At 46.7% G+C, this 18,701-nt stretch overlaps 1 protein-coding gene across 7 annotated transcripts in view; it reads right to left on the bottom strand.

Annotated features, from left to right (window-relative positions):
* Positions 1 to 18,701, bottom strand: part of LOC114449295 (regulating synaptic membrane exocytosis protein 1-like) — a 58,681-nt gene that overhangs the window by 5,858 nt on the left and 34,122 nt on the right. For 3 of the 7 annotated variants that reach the window (XM_028427241.1, XM_028428716.1, XM_028431127.1), the window contains 18 exons: positions 16,162 to 16,202; positions 15,928 to 16,038; positions 15,737 to 15,836; positions 15,428 to 15,551; positions 14,940 to 14,986; positions 14,733 to 14,848; positions 14,522 to 14,652; positions 14,259 to 14,430; positions 13,372 to 13,525; positions 11,348 to 11,501; positions 10,520 to 10,618; positions 10,101 to 10,163; positions 7,200 to 7,289; positions 5,771 to 5,848; positions 4,662 to 4,727; positions 3,413 to 3,516; positions 1,105 to 1,208; positions 849 to 1,009 (listed from right to left, as the gene is read on the bottom strand). In XM_028427241.1, coding sequence (XP_028283042.1) covers positions 849 to 1,009; positions 1,105 to 1,208; positions 3,413 to 3,516; positions 4,662 to 4,727; positions 5,771 to 5,848; positions 7,200 to 7,289; positions 10,101 to 10,163; positions 10,520 to 10,618; positions 11,348 to 11,501; positions 13,372 to 13,525; positions 14,259 to 14,430; positions 14,522 to 14,652; positions 14,733 to 14,848; positions 14,940 to 14,986; positions 15,428 to 15,551; positions 15,737 to 15,836; positions 15,928 to 16,038; positions 16,162 to 16,202 — 1,915 coding nt within the window. Of the gene's footprint in view, positions 1 to 848; positions 1,010 to 1,104; positions 1,209 to 3,412; positions 3,517 to 4,661; positions 4,728 to 5,770; positions 5,849 to 7,199; positions 7,290 to 7,939; positions 8,039 to 10,100; positions 10,164 to 10,519; positions 10,619 to 11,347; positions 11,502 to 13,371; positions 13,526 to 14,258; positions 14,431 to 14,521; positions 14,653 to 14,732; positions 14,849 to 14,939; positions 14,987 to 15,427; positions 15,552 to 15,736; positions 15,837 to 15,927; positions 16,039 to 16,161; positions 16,203 to 18,701 lie in introns of those variants that run through there. The other 4 variants (XM_028427977.1, XM_028429540.1, XM_028430285.1 and 1 more) reach the window with 4 other exon arrangements.

Below are 18,701 nucleotides of genomic sequence, written 5' to 3'. Positions count from 1 at the left end.
ATGTCACATAACAGTGGTGTTGCCATGGAGACTGTAAATGGTACATTTCAGCTGAAGACAATGTAAATGTCTGTATTTAAGCAAAAATATCATAATATCCAACTGTGCCCTGAATGCAGCATGAGACCCCCTCTGCCTCATAAACACCCAAAACCTTTCTGTCCTCCAGATCATGTTGTTCCAAACAGCAACCTAATGAAGGACGGCTGGACTTGGTTGAGTCCCTAAAGACGTCTCTGGAGATGATGCAGCCCATAAACATGAGGAAATTCAAGTAAGACCTGTCCCCCTTTCATTTATAAGTCCATAATCCTGTTTTGAAAACAGATAAAGAGTAAAATAATGTGTGAACCTAAAACTTTAGGGTTCAGGTAGGTGAGCGAGACTCTGAGTCCCCTGATGTGACCTCTGACATCCTCGTCTATAAACTAACTGTTGTTGTCTGGGACTTGGAGAGAAGGTGGATGGTCTGCCGTGGTCACCATCAGTTTGGGATCTCTTTACCTGGACTCCCTGGTGTCTCCTGCTACAGTGTGTCTCCTGCGCTTCAGCTCCTCAGAGAAGCGTCTTTTCCCTGCTGCCCTCCTCCTGTCCTCCTCTCCGTTCACCCCCCACGAGATCCGCCTGTCCTTCTTCTCGTCCTCTAATGACTTGGATCTGGTTTGTTTTCCACCAGTCGTGTGTGTGTGTGTGTGTGTGTGTGTGTGTGGACACAGGAAACAGACCATGCAGAAGGATGAGAACATGCAACATGCAGGTAGGAACAGATTGGTTAGCGTGCAGATGACAAACAGATAAATTAGAGAACTGATGATTAAATGTGTCCTGAACAGACAGAGGTGACTGACCTGAGGCGTCCTCCGGGTCGCTCTGATTGGATAGACATGTAGCTGGTGCTACTGAGGCGGGAGGCACTGCTGGCTCGGGAGAGTGCTGACACATCGCTCATGTCGCTGTCTGAAGATCTGGCCGACATGTTGTCGCTGCTACGCCTCTGTTCTGCGTACATCTGCGGGAGGAGGAGGAGGAGGAGGAGGAAAAGCTGAGTGATTTCTTGTAATTGAAAAAAATGAGACAGGATGATCAGAGGATTGAAAGACTGACCTCCCGTTTGGTCTTGAGGTCCGTTTCAGGGTCGTGGGAGGCTGAAGGCCGGTAGGAATGTACTTTCATCTGCAGCTGTCGGGCTCGCTCCTCCACCACGAGGGCTGAGACGAAAAGAGTGTGAGGAAAAAGAGGGAAAAAAGCACAAGAGAAGACGTTTCCTAATTCAGTTAATGAATTAAAAATAGAATTGAAAAACAAAAAGCTATACAGGCACAGTTGTTTCTTACTGACAGTACTTGAATGCACCGTGTGGACCAAACAGTCCACAGTGTGTGAAAGTATTACTACATCTAAATCAAACTTCATCAGAGTCCGTTTATTATCGACGTCTCAATCAAACTTCTCCAAAAACAAAATGTTTGCACCAACAGGAATAAAAATCAGTCATCAGCCATAATTGACTCACATGTGATCCACAGCCACATGACAAAAAACATCATCATGCCTTGCTCTCGCTCTCTCTCTGTCTCTTTACAGGTCTCAACACCAAGCGGCAGCCTTCGGGGCTCAAAGTTGAAGCCCATGCAGAAGTGTCAAAACTTGTAATTCACGCTGCAACAGCTGGGGGCTGGCTCCAAAAGCGAGTAATTTCCCATAGACGCCCATGTTAAAATGGCCGATTTCACAGCAGAAAAGAACATGTTTACGGCCTGGTACAAAAAATCGCTGTGGTCTCAGATGATAGGTTCTCTTCTAGTGTCAATTGTAGGGGGGGTGAATTTTTTTACAACTCACTCGTTTAAATTGTATTCGGACTTAAAATTACGCCTAATTATGGGCGTTGCCGCTTGAGTGACAGACGGTTGACGTATCACAGCGTGAGTTTCCTGCTCCCACGATCGCCCGCCCCCCTAAACCCCGCTCGTGCCCCCCCCTCTTTGTCCATATTCAGAGTTTTAGTTGACGCTGCCAACATGGCGGCGGTCATCAACGTCCCGGAACCTCCCACTGAGACTCAAAACGGCTCTTCAGAAACAAACGGGTGACGTCACGGAGGCTCTGTCCATAGTTTTTACTGTCAATGCTCAACACCCATGCTGACCCGCAGTCCGGCCCCTGAACTCTCCCTAGGCCTACGTTGTCGGGGGGGCACAAACATGATCCATTGAGCAGTTTCCCCCTAACCCTCTGACCTCTCCTCTACTCTCCTCAGTCTGGCTCATACTGGTAATATCGTCTCATAATCTGTGTTTACTGTCTTCCTCGTAGTTTTGTGCCTCTCGCTCTCGCTCTTTCTCTTTGCAGGTCCCAAGACCTGCATACTGACCTGCAGTCCGGCCCTTGATCTCTCCTGTGCTCATCGACTTCACTAGCCCCTGCTGCTCATCTTTGCTGTGATTACTATCAAATTACTATCACTACTTATGGACTGACGATATATCTCTCTCCTTCATCCTCTCTGTCCTGTCTCCCTCTTCTTCTCCTCCTGTACCCGGCCGACCAGCAGCAGGACTGGTTCCCCCTTAAGTAGACGGGTCCTGCTCAAGGTTTCTTCCTCTTAAAGGGAGTTTTTCCTTGCCACAGTGCTCTTAGGGGGGTTTGGGTTCTGGGTCTCACGCTCTGAGTTTCTGTGAAGCGCTTTGAGACAATTTCTGATTGTAAAATGCGCTATATAAATAAAACTGAATTGAATTGAATCATTAAGGTGATCTGCAGCTTTCTACAGCTATATGTGCAGATCAGGTTTGTAGAGGCTGTAAAATGTAAATAGTTGTGTATGTGTAGCATGTGGAGCTTCAGTAACACAGGTGTGGAGAAATGAACACTCTGACTCCGGTTTATGTACATTTTGTTGTTGTTGTTGTTTTTTGTGTATCTCTGGTTGGACTGCTGTGTGCTGAGGGTGCAGGATCTGGTTCCTGACACTAGGTGGAGCATTATGTGTCTGTGTTGTGGATGGTTCAGAGTCAGCATGATGAGAGGGGGGAAACAGTGTTTCTTTATGGTATGTAAAGAGTTAAAAAGAGCTGCTAGGAACAGATGTTGAAATGCATGTGTTTGCTGCAGCAGTCGGTGATAACACAGCCCTCCTCTGTGCTGGTTCCTTACAGAGGAGTGCTGACTCGATAAAAACGTTGAGGTCCGGATCTAGGTCATCTCTAAATGTCACTGTGTGCTGTGAGTTGCTGCAAGTTCTTCATGGAGGTTTTTTTTTGCCCTGGATTTTGTATTTCAGGTTCTCTGTGAAATTAGTTTGGGCTCCATGAGCTCCATGAGGAAAAACCTTCACCTTTAAGACAGGAAATAACCCCTCCAACAGAAGCTTCTGTAACTTCCAGACATGATATTGTCACATTGAACTTACCTTGTTCTATGCTGCTGCCCTTGGCGGGAAGCTGCGGCAGCTGCCTGCCCCTGCGACCTGACGAGGGAGTCCCCGTGGGAGAGGGGCTGCCATGAGGGTGTGCTCTGAGAGATGGTGACACAAACACAAAGGCAGGAAATTAGATTCAATTACATGATGTTCAAGTGAAGCCCAAAACTGAGTGAGAGAAGCAGGTCAAAGGTGAAGGTAGGAGAGGAGGAGTGGTGCGGTACGATAACACTGAGGAGAGGCCATCAGGGAGGGAGGGGGGGGGGTGATCTACAGGCTACAGCATGCACCTGTCCAGCCGTGGTGAGTTAGGACAGGACCCTGACAGGACAGTCTGTCCAAAGGGCCTCAGTGGGCCCCCTCTCCCTCTACTGCCTCTCAGGATAGAGGTGGGCTGGATACGACTGTCATCAGCGAACACAAAGAAAAGATAAAACAGAAACATTCAACTGAAGGAAAAAAAAACACTGTTTGTAGTGAGGACATGACAGTGAACACCACACGGTGTGTTTAAAGTCAGTCTGTAGAGCTGCATTCCAGCACGTCAGCAAGTGCTTATATAACCTCTGCTCCTGATGTGATGAGCTAGTCGTCTGTTAGCTTAGCATAAAGCCTGGACAGCGAGTTTAGCTCCGCCCCCCGGTTTAATATAACATCAAGTGTCAGAGCCAGGAGAGTTATGGCTGCGATGACCTATGCACCCTTCATCACTAGGGCATCAGGTGCAGGTGGTTTTCTAGGAGGCCACTAAACAAACTGTGCGCCGGCCCTTTAAGAAAAGTTTTAAGAAAAGGTGGCCTCCATGACAGTCCTGTGAAACAAACAAACATTATGTGACACGTAGTAAACAAACACGCTGTTTATTGTGAATGAAGTGTTGTTTGTTGTGATTATAGTGTCATAAAGTTCTACAGTGACAGACAGCAACAGGCCCATGGCGGCCCCAAAACACCAGCCTCCTAGAGGAAAGTGTAGAATGAAATGTAAAGCCACCATCCATCCCTCCATCTTCATTTGTGGACATTAAAGGCCATTATAGCAGGTTACTTTAGCCACGTGGCCTCATTACATACGAGCTTCTGGTTTAGCGTGAACACCATTCATACTGAGCTGCAGTGTGTTTGAAGATGATTCTGCACAAACACCAACATTGCTGTGTACAGTCAGAGAGAAGAGCAGGGCTGAGGCTGAGGAGAGGACATGAAACCCACTGAATGAATGAGTGAATGGATGATCTTACCTGTCCCCCTCCAGGCTTTTTTTGCTGCCTCTTTGACAGTTTGGACTTGATGAATTGCTGCACTGCCTGTTTTGTTTTTTTGGCAAACAGCAGCCACAGAGAGAGAGAGAGAGAGAGAGAGGAAAAAACAAACACAATGTGGAACAATGTGGAACACAGAATGGAAAACCTGAGTACTGACTGACACACTGGCTCAAACTGAGGCTTTACTTTGGTTTTAGTGGTCTACAAAAGCGAGAATTGATTATTGCTCATGCTGGTTTTTCCCACTAAGAGTAAAGGAAGTGCTGTTAAAGCCAGAGAAGAGGATGAGGAGCTCAGCAGAGAAGCAGGTGCAGCAGAATTAAAGAGAGATTACACAGATTAGATCACAAATATCTCCAGGAAGGAGGAAAAAAGTGCAAAATATATACAGCTGAGAGGAGAGGCGCCAGCGAGGCGCCAGGGGGTGTCAGGGAGGCATCAGGGAGGCGCCAGGGGGTGTCAGGGAGGAATCAGGGAGGAGTCAGGGAGGTGTTAGGGGGTGTCAGGGAGGTGTCAGGGAAGCGTTAGGGGGTGTCAGGGAGGTGTCAGGGAGGAGTCAGGGAGGCGTTAGGGAGGAGTCAGGGAGGAGAGGGGGTGTCAGGGAGGAGTCAGGGAGGCATTAGGGGGTGTCAGGGAGGAGTCAGGGAGGCAGGGAGGGTGTCAGGGAGGAGTCAGGGAGGCATTAGGGGGTGTCAGGGAGGTGTCAGGGAGGAGTCAGGGAGGCAGGGAGGGTGTCAGGGAGGAGTCAGGGAGGCGTTAGGGAGGAGTCAGGGAGGTGTCAGGGAGGAGTCAGGGAGGCGTCAGGGAGGAGTCGAGGAGGCGTCAGGGAGGCATCAAGGAGGTGTCAGGGAGGCATCAAGGAGGTGTCAGGGTGTCAGGGAGGAGTCAGGGAGGTGTCAGTGAGGCATCAGGAGGCACCAGGGAGGTGTCAGGGAGGTGCCAGTGAGGCATTAGGGGGTGTCAGGGAGGAGTCAGGGAGGCGTTAGGGAGGAGTCAGGGAGGTGTCAGGGGGTGTCAGGGAGGTTTAAGCAGACAAGCAGAGCTGCAGTGGTAAAGGGCAGCAGAGGGGAGCAGGTTTGGTATACCTGTCCTCTTCAGGGGCCACATGTTCTACTAAGATCCTGGGACTTGGGGGAGTCTTGTTTGGCAAAGAGTTGGAGTACCTACAGAGGAGCAGGAGGAGGAGGAGGAGGAGGAGGGACATCCCAGGGTGGGAGACCAGGACAGGATGTTAGTGAGTAAAGTGACAGTGTTTCAAGTCAGGTGAGAAATCTGTGAAATCAGCATTATCTCATTAGAGAAGATGCAAGTAGGACATGGTTAGCTTAGCTTAGCATAACGAAAAGCAGGAGAGAACATGTCCAAATGTTCCCTTGTTTTGTGCTAAATGCAGCAGCTACACACTAGAATCAATGTTCATATTTAAAGCTACAGAGCAGAACGTTTGTCTCCCCCTTCTGGTAGTAAGAGTAATTACACAAACCTTGAAGACATGTGCATTTCCCTACAGGTGAGCTCTCCTCTGATTGGTCAAAACCTCAGCCTGTGACATAAGAGCTAAGCTAACCAGGTTTGATTAGGCTAAGCTAACCACTTTATTTCCCACATCCCGGGGCTGGTGATGTTTTTTTTTGGGACTAATTTGAGTGACAGAACAGTTACATCAACAATGATGCTAACTTGCTAACACAGATTAGCATTGTCATGTTTTTTTTTTGTTTTTTTTTAAGTAGAAATGTCTCTGTGTCCTTGTTTTGAATGTGCGCCTTTCCAAAGCTTTCTTGTTTAATCTGTTGCTGAAGAGTCATCCAGGTCACCTTCATTCAGGAGGTTGAAGCATCTGGACTTGTAGAAGTTTCTTTAAGACGTTTGGCTGCTTGGAGGAGCAACTGGACTGGTCTAGGCAACTGGACTTGCAGGATTTTCTTAAAGTCCGGTTGCCTTGCTTCAGCCTCCTGACCCTATTTAATCTGGTGCATCCTAAACTTTTCCCGGATGCTGTGTTTCATAGCCTAAGCTTCTGTAGCCTACTTTGTCTCTGCTGCTATCTACTTCAGCTCATACTGATCACATACTGTGAAGTTTGAGGCATAACCAGCTTTCTGTTTCTTTATGTTGTATCTCATTTAACCCTCTGTTCTCCAAAAACCACCAGCAGTAATACATGTTTGAATGAGTCTTGGAAGAAGTTCAGCACTATAGCTGCAGTCCCTCAGGTATATGCAGTTATAGAGGCTCTGACATCATCTGTCATTAATGAATTAATTGCTGGTTTATCTTCTGTCTTTAAGTAAAGCTACTGTTTTTCTATGAAATTCTACAATGACAAATTCACTCATGTATGAAAGGGACACATGGTATGAACTGGAGTGAAAACATGCAGCTTCCTCAAAAACCCAACATGTTGACTCAAACATGCAGTCAGGAAAAAAAAAAAGACAAACAGCCAAGTCTGTGATCTGAATGATTATCTGTAGAATAAAATAGAAATCACCCGGCTCTCTTTTCTAATACCTTTCTCTGTCAGGGGAGTGAAAGTTGGTGTCTGGCCTCAGACAGGTGGTGCTGGCACTCCTCACTCTGTCCAACGACGGCTGCAGGTCGCTGCACCGCCACAACATGGCAGCAGAGAGAGAGAGAGAGAGAGAGAGACAGAGAGATAGAGGATGGAAGGAGAGGGCGATGATGAGTGGGAGGAAGACAAAAGAAAAAATACGAAAGCAGAAAAATAAAGACGGGAGACGAAACAGAGAGAGAGAGCGAGAGAGAGAGAGAGAGGGGAGGCCGTCAGACTGTGCAGTAACATGTGACGCCTCTGACTCTCCATATATCAGAGCCAGTCATTCCTCACGGCCATACACTGTGATGGGAGGTTGGTGGGTTGCCATGGGAACCAGGTTCTAAGTGGGAGTGGGGGCGGTGAGTGTGTGTGTGTGTGTGGAGGAGAGCCGAGCAGCCAGTGGTCCAGTTTACACTTCTCTGCTCACAGCTGTGTGCTTGTCCTGTGTCACGTCATGCTGCTTTGTGACAGTTGTTTCTAACAGATGGTCGTGTCATGACATCGCGCAATGATTTCAGGGCTCGCACGGACGCACAACCAGCGCTTAGGAGTGTGCGTTTAATGCTCTGCTTCTGCCAGCACATGCTCGAGCTCAAAAAACACTCAGAGAGGAAAAGAAAGAAAAAGGCCGGGTGATGAGAGGGAGTGTGTGTGTGTGTGTCTGTCTGTGTGTGTGTGTGAAGAGTGTGCTTACCTAACCGTGACCTCATCAGTGAACCTGAGCACACGGTGTGTAAGGATGCTACGAGGCAAGGTGCCGCCCACTTCCTGTCTGTGGGGCGGCTTGCTCTTTAGGCATGCGGGTAGGGTGGCGCTGTACCCAGAAAACCCGCGTGCACCAAGAGAAGCACAGGAAGAAAAAAAAAAAATGACACATGCAGCTGACAGAAATACACAATACACAAAGGAGGGGAAACACAACATGAAACGGGGAGCTTTCAGTACTCCAGATAAACGCTGATGGTGACCGGAAACAACACACATGCACACGCAGAGCCAAATGAACACATGAGATGAGCTGCGAGCTGCTTCAGAGTGAGGACTTCATTATGTAACAGGCAGTTCTTCTGGTGGATTGACCTCACTCACATACAGTATACAGACAGAGATTACATGTAATGCTGATTATATAACTCAATCTACAGATCTGAAGCCGCCGAGGCGGCGTGTGGCGAGGAAACCCGGCCGATCTATAAAACGGATCAGACAGGGAGGAATGGAGGTGACTGCATTAAGGTAAATACGACTGATGATAATGATTTTTCTGATTATAACGCCAGGATCAACATCTGGTAAATCTATTACAGGACAATCGCTGTGGTTTATGTTGTAGCCCATAAACTGCAGCTCATGTGCTCTTCACAAACACAACATTAAGTGAAGCTCCACGAAGCCAGGACACACAGAAGGACACATTCAAACAGCTCAACCGGTGCAGCAGAGGCTCCGGAATAACAACAAACACCAAACTCTGTCTGTGCTTACAGCGAACATCTGGCAGCAAATGATTTATTTGGATGACTCCTTATTGTTTTTGTTGAATATATTCTGATTTTAGGTAGGTAGTAAATTAAAAATAACTGCAGGAAGAAGTGGGTGTGACCTTATTTTGAATGCAGGTTGGCACTTTCTCTTTGTGACGTAGCCAATTTCCACCCTTTGATTATTAGGAGTATGACCGTCTGTACTGTGCTGCATGTCGCAAGACAGTCGACATCTCCCTCATCTGTGAGCGAGCGCGTTGGAGTCGGGCTCTACTTCCTGGCAACAGACGCTTGTTGCTAACAACACCGCTTGTCCGCCCGCTCCTGTGTCGCAGAATTGTGACGTCTGTCGCTTTTCACTGACGCAAACGTCGGATATGTGCCGCATAGCCGTTCAGACTGAGGTCGCATTGCAAAAAATCGGATACGTATCTGATTTAGGAGCACATATGAAAGTGGCCTGGGTCGGATATAAAAAAATTGGAATTGAGCTGTTCAGACTGTCATGACGATATCAGATACAGGTCACATATGGGCAAAAAAATTGGATTTGGGTCACTTCAGCCTGCAGTCTGAACGTAGCCTAAGCTTGTTTTAAAAACTTGCACAAGCTGATGTCCAGTTTACATGATTTGTAGTTGACAGGCTACGACATGTACATGAATACCAGTATGGAGCATCATCTCAGTGTAAGCAGCAACATAACAGAAGCCACCCAAAGCAAACACAAGCAGCAGCGGTCTGGGAGACATCTGGCCATTTATTGCATGGGAACAACACTGCAGCAGCTATAAATGGCCCACCACGTCCACAAATGAGTCTGGGGGGGTGGGGGGGGTGGGGGGGGCTTGGACAAGGCACGGAGAGATGGGTGACCGCCCGTCCACGCTACACGCTTACCTGTAAATGTCTTTATGGATACCGTTTACTAACAGGGGCATTCTGGGGGGGAGTGTGTTGCTGTATCTACCTACGCCCCTGGGTGTGTGAGTGGAGATCATGCACGTAAAAAAAATAAATAAAGGAAGACAAGAAAAAAAATATATATATATAAATGTTGTGAGAGAACACATTCAAAGGAAAAAAAAATAAAAGAAATTAATCAAAAAAAGCTTTTCCTTCTTTGAGGTCAGGCAGCGCGCAGGTCTAATCCCCTCAAACACTGATCAGGGTGTGTGTGTGTGTGTGTCGGTCTGACATGAATTTATGAGTGTGTGCTTACTTGAGTTTTCATGCACAAACTACAGAGATTAAATCTACACATTCCTTTGGTATTGCACAGTAAAGTGTGTTAAGATGACGTAGTTAAAGTATAGTGATGATGGAAATGGGGACAGTTATACAAAAAAATAAAGCTGAATGGTGGTTTACCTGTTTGTGTGCAGGCACTCGGCACTCCCACCCCGGATAGACCTGTGCATCTCCAGGACCTCACTGTCATTGCCATGACGATGGGTGAACAAATGAAACACAACCCGAGAAAACACAACAGAAGAGGATGGAAACTCAGACAGGTAAAGTGAATTTATGAATGACAGAAAACCAGAAAATCATAAGTCTGAGATTTTCATTGATCCGCTGTCGACAGCAGAGCACGCTGAGGTGACTAGTTTCACACTGTTAGTAGTATTAGTAGTTTGGTAAGAACACATTATACAATCAAAGCAAAACTTAGCCTTTGTAAAAACATATTAACACGTCAGGGCTCTGTAAGACCTTTAACCATTTATGCGCCCTGCTAAATCACCTTCACATAGAATGTATTGACACAGATCCACACAACAGGCTACCTGTCCTCGGAGTACTCGTAGTCCGAGTCGCCGGACCGCTGGTGCTCCAGGTGGGGCTCGTGGTAGTGGTGGCGGTTCTGGTGGATCTCATCCAAACTCCTGATGAAATCAACAAAGTAGATTTGATGTAGATATGGAGGTCATTTATATTCAGTCATGTTCAAACTGCAGCGCCTCTTCTTTTAATTCCACGTTGTTTGTGTAAAAAAACACACGTGGCGCAGGTTTGAGATCAAGAAGCTTCAGCCTGGCTTCCATCTACCTCACAGTTCAGAGAGACGGCTTTTATAAAAATCACAGTGACCTCCTGACAGCAGCCGACTCTGGAGTCTTAACCGTCTTCTCCTGACTAATCCTCCTTGATCTGACTGCAGCCTTCGACACAATCTCACACACAATCCTCCTGAACCGGCTTGCCTCTATTGGAATCACCAACACGGCACTTACTTGGCTACATTCATACCTCGCTGATAAACTTTAACCCTGTCCTGTCAGCAGTGGTGTTCCCCTGGGCTTTGTCCTGGGGCCCCACCTCTTTTCTTCATCTACCCGCTTCCTCTTGGTCAAATCTTTAGAAAACATTTGATTCCACTATGCAGACGACGCCCAGCTCTACCTGTCCACCCAGGCCCATGACTATTGGACTATTGTCTATTTATTTGAATCAATTACCAAAATGACACCTATAGCAATACTTAATATTACAGCTCTGCTGTATTTTTATGATGTTATTATGAAAATTTACTACCTCACAACAGTAAATGCATAAATATGAGATTGAGGTTGTGGTTACATCGTCTCCACTGACATCATACAGGTGATGCTGACCTTTGCATGGGCACATGTGCAGGCCGGGACCGAGCCCTGCAGGAGTCCTCTCTGTGCGGAGACACCGAGCGGGAGCGGTGCTGGACGGGCCGCTGCTGCTCAGGCACTGCCAGCGTGCTGCCTCGTTCTCTCTCTCTGGAGTTACGCTCTGCACCTACACACACACATAGATCCAACATGGATTGCAAAGTACACACACACATTTATACAAATGTGTAAAATACACACGCATCCAGGCAGTTTGTTTCTTTGTTTGTTCCTTGATAAGGATGCACCAGTTGTGAGTGTTGTGCTACTCACTACATCACAGATGCCATTCTTGTACAGACAGTAAAACATCACACTGAGATGTTTTACTGGCAAATGACCAGCTAGCCAACATGTTAGCTGCTCATGTGAGCTAAGCTGACTGTTTCTGCAATGACTGCCAGACCTGAGATCTGTGACCACCTCTAAGTGTTGTTTGAATAAAGGTAAATACCACTTTGAACCACTAGATGGTGTAGTGAGTCAGCATAGTGTGTAGTCTGTTCTCAGTACAACCAGAGTGGAAGAATCCAAGTTAGCGGTGTTGGTGTCTAGAAAAGCAGAATCATCCACCAGCAGCTCAGTGCCTACAGGCTTCTAATCCTCAACCAGGTCTGATGTTGAGAGAGGCCAAGGTGTTCATCATCCTGTACTTCTTAGAATAAATGTTCAGACTGCTGCATCTTTGTCTTCACAGAGATGTGGCTCAGAGTTCTGGACGCCTCCATTCAGCTGGACTGGCTCGTCTTCTTTGGTGCTGACAGAAATGCAGCTCTGTGCCGTAAGGCTTGCCGTGGTGGCTGCTCACTGCATCCATTCTCCTCAGTGGTGGAGCAGTGGATCCACTCCACAGATCTTATCTAATCTGATCTTAACCTATCCTTTTTTATCTGATGTATATGGAGAACTACAACTCCCAAGATGCACTTCAGGGTAAATAGTGTTAAAAAAAAGCATTTGCCAAGCTAAGCTGACACAACATGACGCCTAAATGACCACACTTCTGGATTTTAGAGATATTTTGGGATGAACGTGCTTCATTCTGCAAAAAAAAAATCTTCTGACTGTTTTTTTCTTCTCAGCATTTGCAGCTGATTATAAACAGATGTGATATTATTGTATCATAGCTAGCACTAGGAAAGCATGACCCTGTGCATTGGTTGCGTCAGTGTTTTGCATCAGAATAAAACAGCACGTAGTGTTTTTGTCACACGCCCACCTGACATTTCGAAAAAAGGCCAAAACAAACCAAACGACGTGTGAACTGAGGAGCTGACACAGGCATGGCAGAAACAGGCAAACAGCAAAGCAGTTGTAGTGACTCTACTGACCAGACTAACACGTCTTCAGTGTCCTTTCAGTGAAGTGAGCGGCTGCCAGGCAGGGCTACAGCATGCAGCAGAATGGCAGCGAGCTACTGCAGCTCTACAGTCGGACATGCACTCGGTGCTCCGGTGTTTCTACGGCCCAGCAGAAGACGAGGAACTGTTCACTGCAGCCTCAGTGCTGCTACACTGCACGCTAATCTGCAGCCCAGCAGATATACCGTGATGAATTGCAAAACTCGTTGGAGCGTTGCTTTTTGCTGATACAGCTCAAATTAATTATTTTAACTTGTGTGCAATTTGTTTTAAAGAAAAAAAGCCAAAAAAAAAAATGAGATAAAAAAGACGCATAAGGAGGGTGCGTAAGATGCTCTCTCACCCAGTGCTGGACACCTACAGGCTACTACTACACAGAAATGCTCAGTAATCAGGACCCCCACCCACCTTTATCCACTACTACCAAACCATCATCAAACTCTGTATCAATGATGCGATGAGACCCTGCGTGCACACACACACATACACACACACAAGACAGGGTAAGGTTGAATCTTCTACATCGAGAGAGACAGAAAAGAGAAAGCTCAGGAGAGGTTAGCAAACACACACTCAAACACGCTGCAGGTTAAACGACAACCAGCCTGTGGTAACACTGTTCATAGACAGACGTACTCTGCAGCTTCTTGCTGGGGCTGTCTCCGTGGACGTGTCGGCGTGGGAGGTACGGTGAGGGCTGGGGCAGAGGTATGGAGGACACGTCGTGTGTCTGAAGTTTATACCAGTGAGGAATGTCGTCTAACAAGGCCGTCTCCAACTCTATCAGGATCTGAGAGAAGACAGGTGAATTCAGAGAGCTTCAGACAAAGAGAGGCCAACGAGAAAATCACCGGTGGACATGAAGTGCACCGCACTGCTGGATGTGCTGTCAGAGATGCATAAACCAGTTAAACTTAGTCAGATATGTAGCTGTACTGGTGACCACGTTGGCCCCTGGAGTTTGAAAGAATCGGATTTTCAGTTAAGCAGGTACGTGCCTGTCAAGGTAGCGTCTCTGCTACAGATTACATTTTAAAAAATGCTGCTCGAAAAATCATGTTTGATACAGTTTTGCCAGGAAAAGATGATTGAAGGACTTTCTCAGATCCTGGCCACAGCCATGGATACAATATGTCCAGACCTCTTTTGAATACCTCCAGGATATACCAGGAACTCTCTGAGTCTCCATTAGTGGCCCCAATTATTGTAAAATGAAAGGACTCTTCACCATCTGGCAAAACTGTGTGAATGAGGAGAAAGTCCTTCATCGAGGAGGACATCAAAAACTCGCTAAAACTACGGCTCTCCATCAATCAGGCCTTCGTTGTTAGAGCAGCTGGCCCAAAGCCAGAAAAGGACACATGAGAGCCAGGAGGAGTCAGACTTCATTTAAAGGAAAAATATTCTCTGATGAAACACAGACTGAACTCTGAGCACGGCGTCTGCTGCTGCTCATCGGCTAACGAAGTGAAGTGAAGCATGGTGGTGGTAACTTCATGCTACGAGGCTGATAGGCCACTCACCTCTCCCAGGAACTCGCTCTCCTCTTCCTGGACTCTGGGCTGATCCCAGACTGTGATCTCCAGCATCCGCTCTCTGAAGTCTCGCCGGTGAACATGGGAATATATGAAGGTCTGATTCCACTTAGGCTCTGCGCTCTTCTTCACTGTTTTGGTTCGTCGTTTGCTCTTATCGCTGGGACACAGATGTGCACACGCAGAGTTTAGGACAGTGAACACCTAAGGGCTAGCTTCTGTCTGGAGATGAATGAATGCTATAAACTAACCTCCTATCCGGCAGGAAGTACATCTTGACGTAGGGGTTCCGGGGTCGTCCGTCTGGTCGTGGCGGCAGGTCTATGGCTTGAAGAACGTTGACGATCAACTGATGGCCCACTTTGTCGTACCACAGCTTCACCTGAAATGAAGTTCAGGTTACCTTCTGTAAGAGTCTACATCCAGTCACAACCCACCTCTTCTTCTCCTCCAAGAACTCACAGAAAGCTGTCCGGGCAGCACCAGAGGGAGGTCCCGGAGGGTGCCGGGGCTGGTCGGGGACATGACCGATATGGATGGACGGTCCATCTTCTGGGACTCGAAGGAGCTGGAGCCTGCTGAGGGTTGGATGAAAATGTTGAGTTTGCATAGTATAATTTTATAAGGAATAAATTAGCAATAACATTTCCAGCCAATGTAAACACTCACTAGATTCTAGAGGCGGGTGGGAGGACTCTGGGATTCTTGGAATATCTCTGCGAAAAGTGAAAGAAAAGTCATTGCAAACGAGCAGATCTACACAGGGCTTACTATGTTATATCCAGCAGACATTCATCTTTAAAAGATGAATGTGTAGCAAACAGCTGTACAAAAGAAGAAGAGAAAGCAGTCCATCAAATCCACATTTACATACTAACATGGTGGGCAGTGGAGGAGAACAGAACAGCTGGAGAAAAAAGGGGGGTTTTTCTTTTGGATCTGAAGGATTTCAGGGAAGACGCACAGGGAAGTGACTCCACCCATTAAATCTACTTACTGATACGCTCTATACACTTTTCTCAAGAAGTTTTTGGACATAATTCGATGGATAGAGCTTTTGACGAAGGAAGGAAACATTAAAAAGTGTCTGTCAGAGAAGCAAACATCACTGAGATACATTCATGATAATTATTACACATCAATAACGTTTATCTTACCCTATAGGCCTCGAAACGACAATCTCCACTTGAGGCTCAGCCTTGGATTCAAGAATGATGTTGTACACTTCTTTCTTGGTTGCTCCCGGCAACGACTTCCCATTCCACTGTAGCACTTCGTCACCTGGAAACAAGATAGTGACGGCATAAAAGGTTGACAGCAGGGAATCTGAGAGTCCAAGAGAAGTTCATGGGTGTATTTAGGATGTTGGGATGCTCATAATCTGAGGTGGCCCATCTCCCAGCATATAATCCGATGTGTGCTTCTGTCTGGTTACAGTCATACAGATGTTCAGCCTATGGACACACCTGCTCGTAGATGTCCCACAACATCTGCCAGGCTGCCTTTTTTGACTTTGGTGATGAAGGCCCCAAGTCTTCCTGTCTCCGTCATCTTCCCTCCTACCACCTGCACACAAAGGTGAGAGTGATTACAAGACAACATCACTACTTCTCTACAGATTAGGAACACTCCGTGAAGAGACTGGTCTGACTGGTACCTTCAGCCCCAGGAGAGAGCCGGCCTCGCGGGGCATGGCAGACCTCTTGCTTAGCGTGATGCGTCCAATCAGGTGGTCGCCTTCTTTGGACGGCTGCCACGTGACTGGATGCTGCAGGAGCAGATGACAGCGAGAACAAGCGATGAGATTATTTTTGGGAAATGAGATTGCATATCAATATATAACAGTGGCGACCCTGTGTGTGAGGATTAGATGTATGCGGTTCACACTTACATGCCACACTGTGGGATCGAGAGGATGACAGTCCCAGTCACCTGCAGGGGGAAAGAGAAATGAATCATCTCATCTATGACAAGTTGTCCTCACCTGTATTGTAGCATTGTACTCAGTCAGTTAGTACACATTCAGACACTTTTCAGTGGTTTGATGTCCTCTTTCATAAACTCTATATTTTTAAACAATGCACACATTTTCATCAAAGACTCTTGTCCACAGGTTGGACTTCAGAATGCGTTGGACACTGCATATTGACTAGAGCAGTGGTCCCCAACCACCGGGCCGGGGACCGGTACCGGTCCGTGGGTCATTTGGTACCGGGCCGCACAGAAACACTGAGCAAAACATATATTATTCATTATCTGAGTCTGAAAGCTGTTTCATTTTATAAATCGATCAGATTCATCTGCCTGTGCCTTTAAGCACCTGCCCAGACGCTTGTCAAACAAACGTCTTTGGAGAGCTTCTTCGGAAAGGGGAAAAGGCCTAACGAGGAGACAGAAGAAGAGGAGCCTACCCCTTCAAAGAAAAAGAAACCTGCATTTAAAAGACTATATCAGGAGTCCTATTTAAAATACGGATTTATTGCAACAGGTGATTCTCACACACCAAGTCCGCTCTGAGTGATATGTGGCGACAGACTCGCAAATGAGGCAACGAAGCCTTCAAAACTGTGAGATCGAGCACCCTGCATTAAAAGACAAGCCATGGAGTTTTTTGAAAGAAGAAAACATGAACAAGAAGGACAGAAGAAATTAATGACGGCCAAAACAAAATTACGGAGTGGACTGGACATAAGAAACACACGTCGGGTGTCATTGTCTCCCATTATCCCCAGATGGGACCGCCTCATTGCTGAGAAAGCTCAAAGGCTCCCACTAATTAAGCATAGGAGTAAGTTGTCTGTTTATGCACTTTGTTTTTATTTTTAATTTTTTTCTGTGTCGGTCCGTGAAAGTATTGTTTTACATGATACTGGTCCATGGTGCAAAAAAGGTTGGGGGCCGCTGGACTAGAGCATCTAAAAACAAGGTATAAAGATGTAAACGCTGCAGAACTGAAGCCGTCATTCAGGAGCTAAAAAACTAATTCACTGCGCTCCAACTTGGCCTGTCCAACAGAGACACCGGTGACTGGCAGCACAACATCCCGGCGCTCATTAACGCTGACAGATGGTCATGCGGAGCAGAGATGCTAACTGGCATCAGACCAGAAGAGGCCGAGAGATTCAGGGCCACCGCAGGGGTAGAACAACAGCAAGACCACATCAGAGGAGGGAAAAAAGCAGGAAGGAAAGAGAAGGAACCACGGAAAACATGCTTGTCTGGAATACGTGTGGTAATATGAAACGGACACGAGCCTGGGTGATAGAGAAACATGACTCCAGCTGCTAATCTGAAACCCGGAAGCCCACAGAGAACGCCTGAAGGGCTAAATGCTGACTGCACGGTTTAAAGTGCTGACGGAGGCCCTTCTGGGTTCTTGGAGAATGAACACATGCTGAACAGATTACAGAATCTGTGCTGCTCCTCTGACTGATGCCACATCAAAGCGTCAGGTATTACGGTACTGCTGTTCATGATAAACAGTGTGTGTGTGTTTCCTCCATCTGCTCAGCCACCACATTAAACCAGCTTGTCAAAATCTATCCCTGTATCTCCTCAAAGATCTCTCAGTGGTCACCTGCGTTACACCAACCTCACTATCTGCATTATATTCATACTGCCTGTATCTAAACTGACCTCTACACTTCTGATGCCACTGTGCCCATAGCCCTAAAAAAAATGTATAACAGGTGAATGATGTGGTTCCACCTCCACCCAGAAGAGCCCAAATATTGAGCCTACACTTTAGCTGCTTACTGTGATGTTACTCCCTCCCCTTTAGGAAGCAATAACACAAACATATGTATTGAAAAGGTCATGTCATTCATCTGGTATACGATTAATATTAAAATAGGCAGCTCGCAGCAGAGTTTGGCAGCATTGATGACCATTGTGGGAAATTAGGGCAACAGGTTCTTCAATAACTGTTTTATATATCAGGACGCCCTATGATCAAACTCTCTGGATCGGTGTGCAACCAAGAAAGGGGTTCACACTAGATATTTAGTATTTTTTTTTAATATATCACCGATTTAACGTCAGGCACCTACGCGGGCAGCCCTGTGTTATTGGTGCGGTGGAACCGGCGGAAGGTGCTGCTGCCGCAGGTGAAGGACCCCGAGCCAAAAGTTTTGGCTCAAACAGTCCGGGGAGATAAAGATATGACCGTCCTATGGACAAATATTTACTGTATGTTACTATCAACTTATGACGTGTTGCTTCACTTGAAAGAAAGAAAAGTGAAAGAAAAAAAATAAGCACAGAACCGGCATCACTACCGTTAGCTTAGCTTAGCTTAGCATAGTCAATGGAGTTCAGTCTGTTCAACTAGCATTAGCAACAGTGAGCAAAACAACACGGGCTCTCTGTCTGCCGGAGGATGTGCGTGTGTTTGTGTGCGGACATGTCTGTGTGTGTGTGTAGTTTGTTTAA

Source organism: Parambassis ranga, chromosome 1, assembly GCF_900634625.1.
Source record: "Parambassis ranga chromosome 1, fParRan2.1, whole genome shotgun sequence".
Classification (NCBI taxonomy): Eukaryota; Metazoa; Chordata; class Actinopteri; family Ambassidae; genus Parambassis; species Parambassis ranga.
The sequence above is the reverse complement of the archived record's forward strand: the minus strand, read 5'-3'. Positions and strand labels throughout refer to the sequence as shown.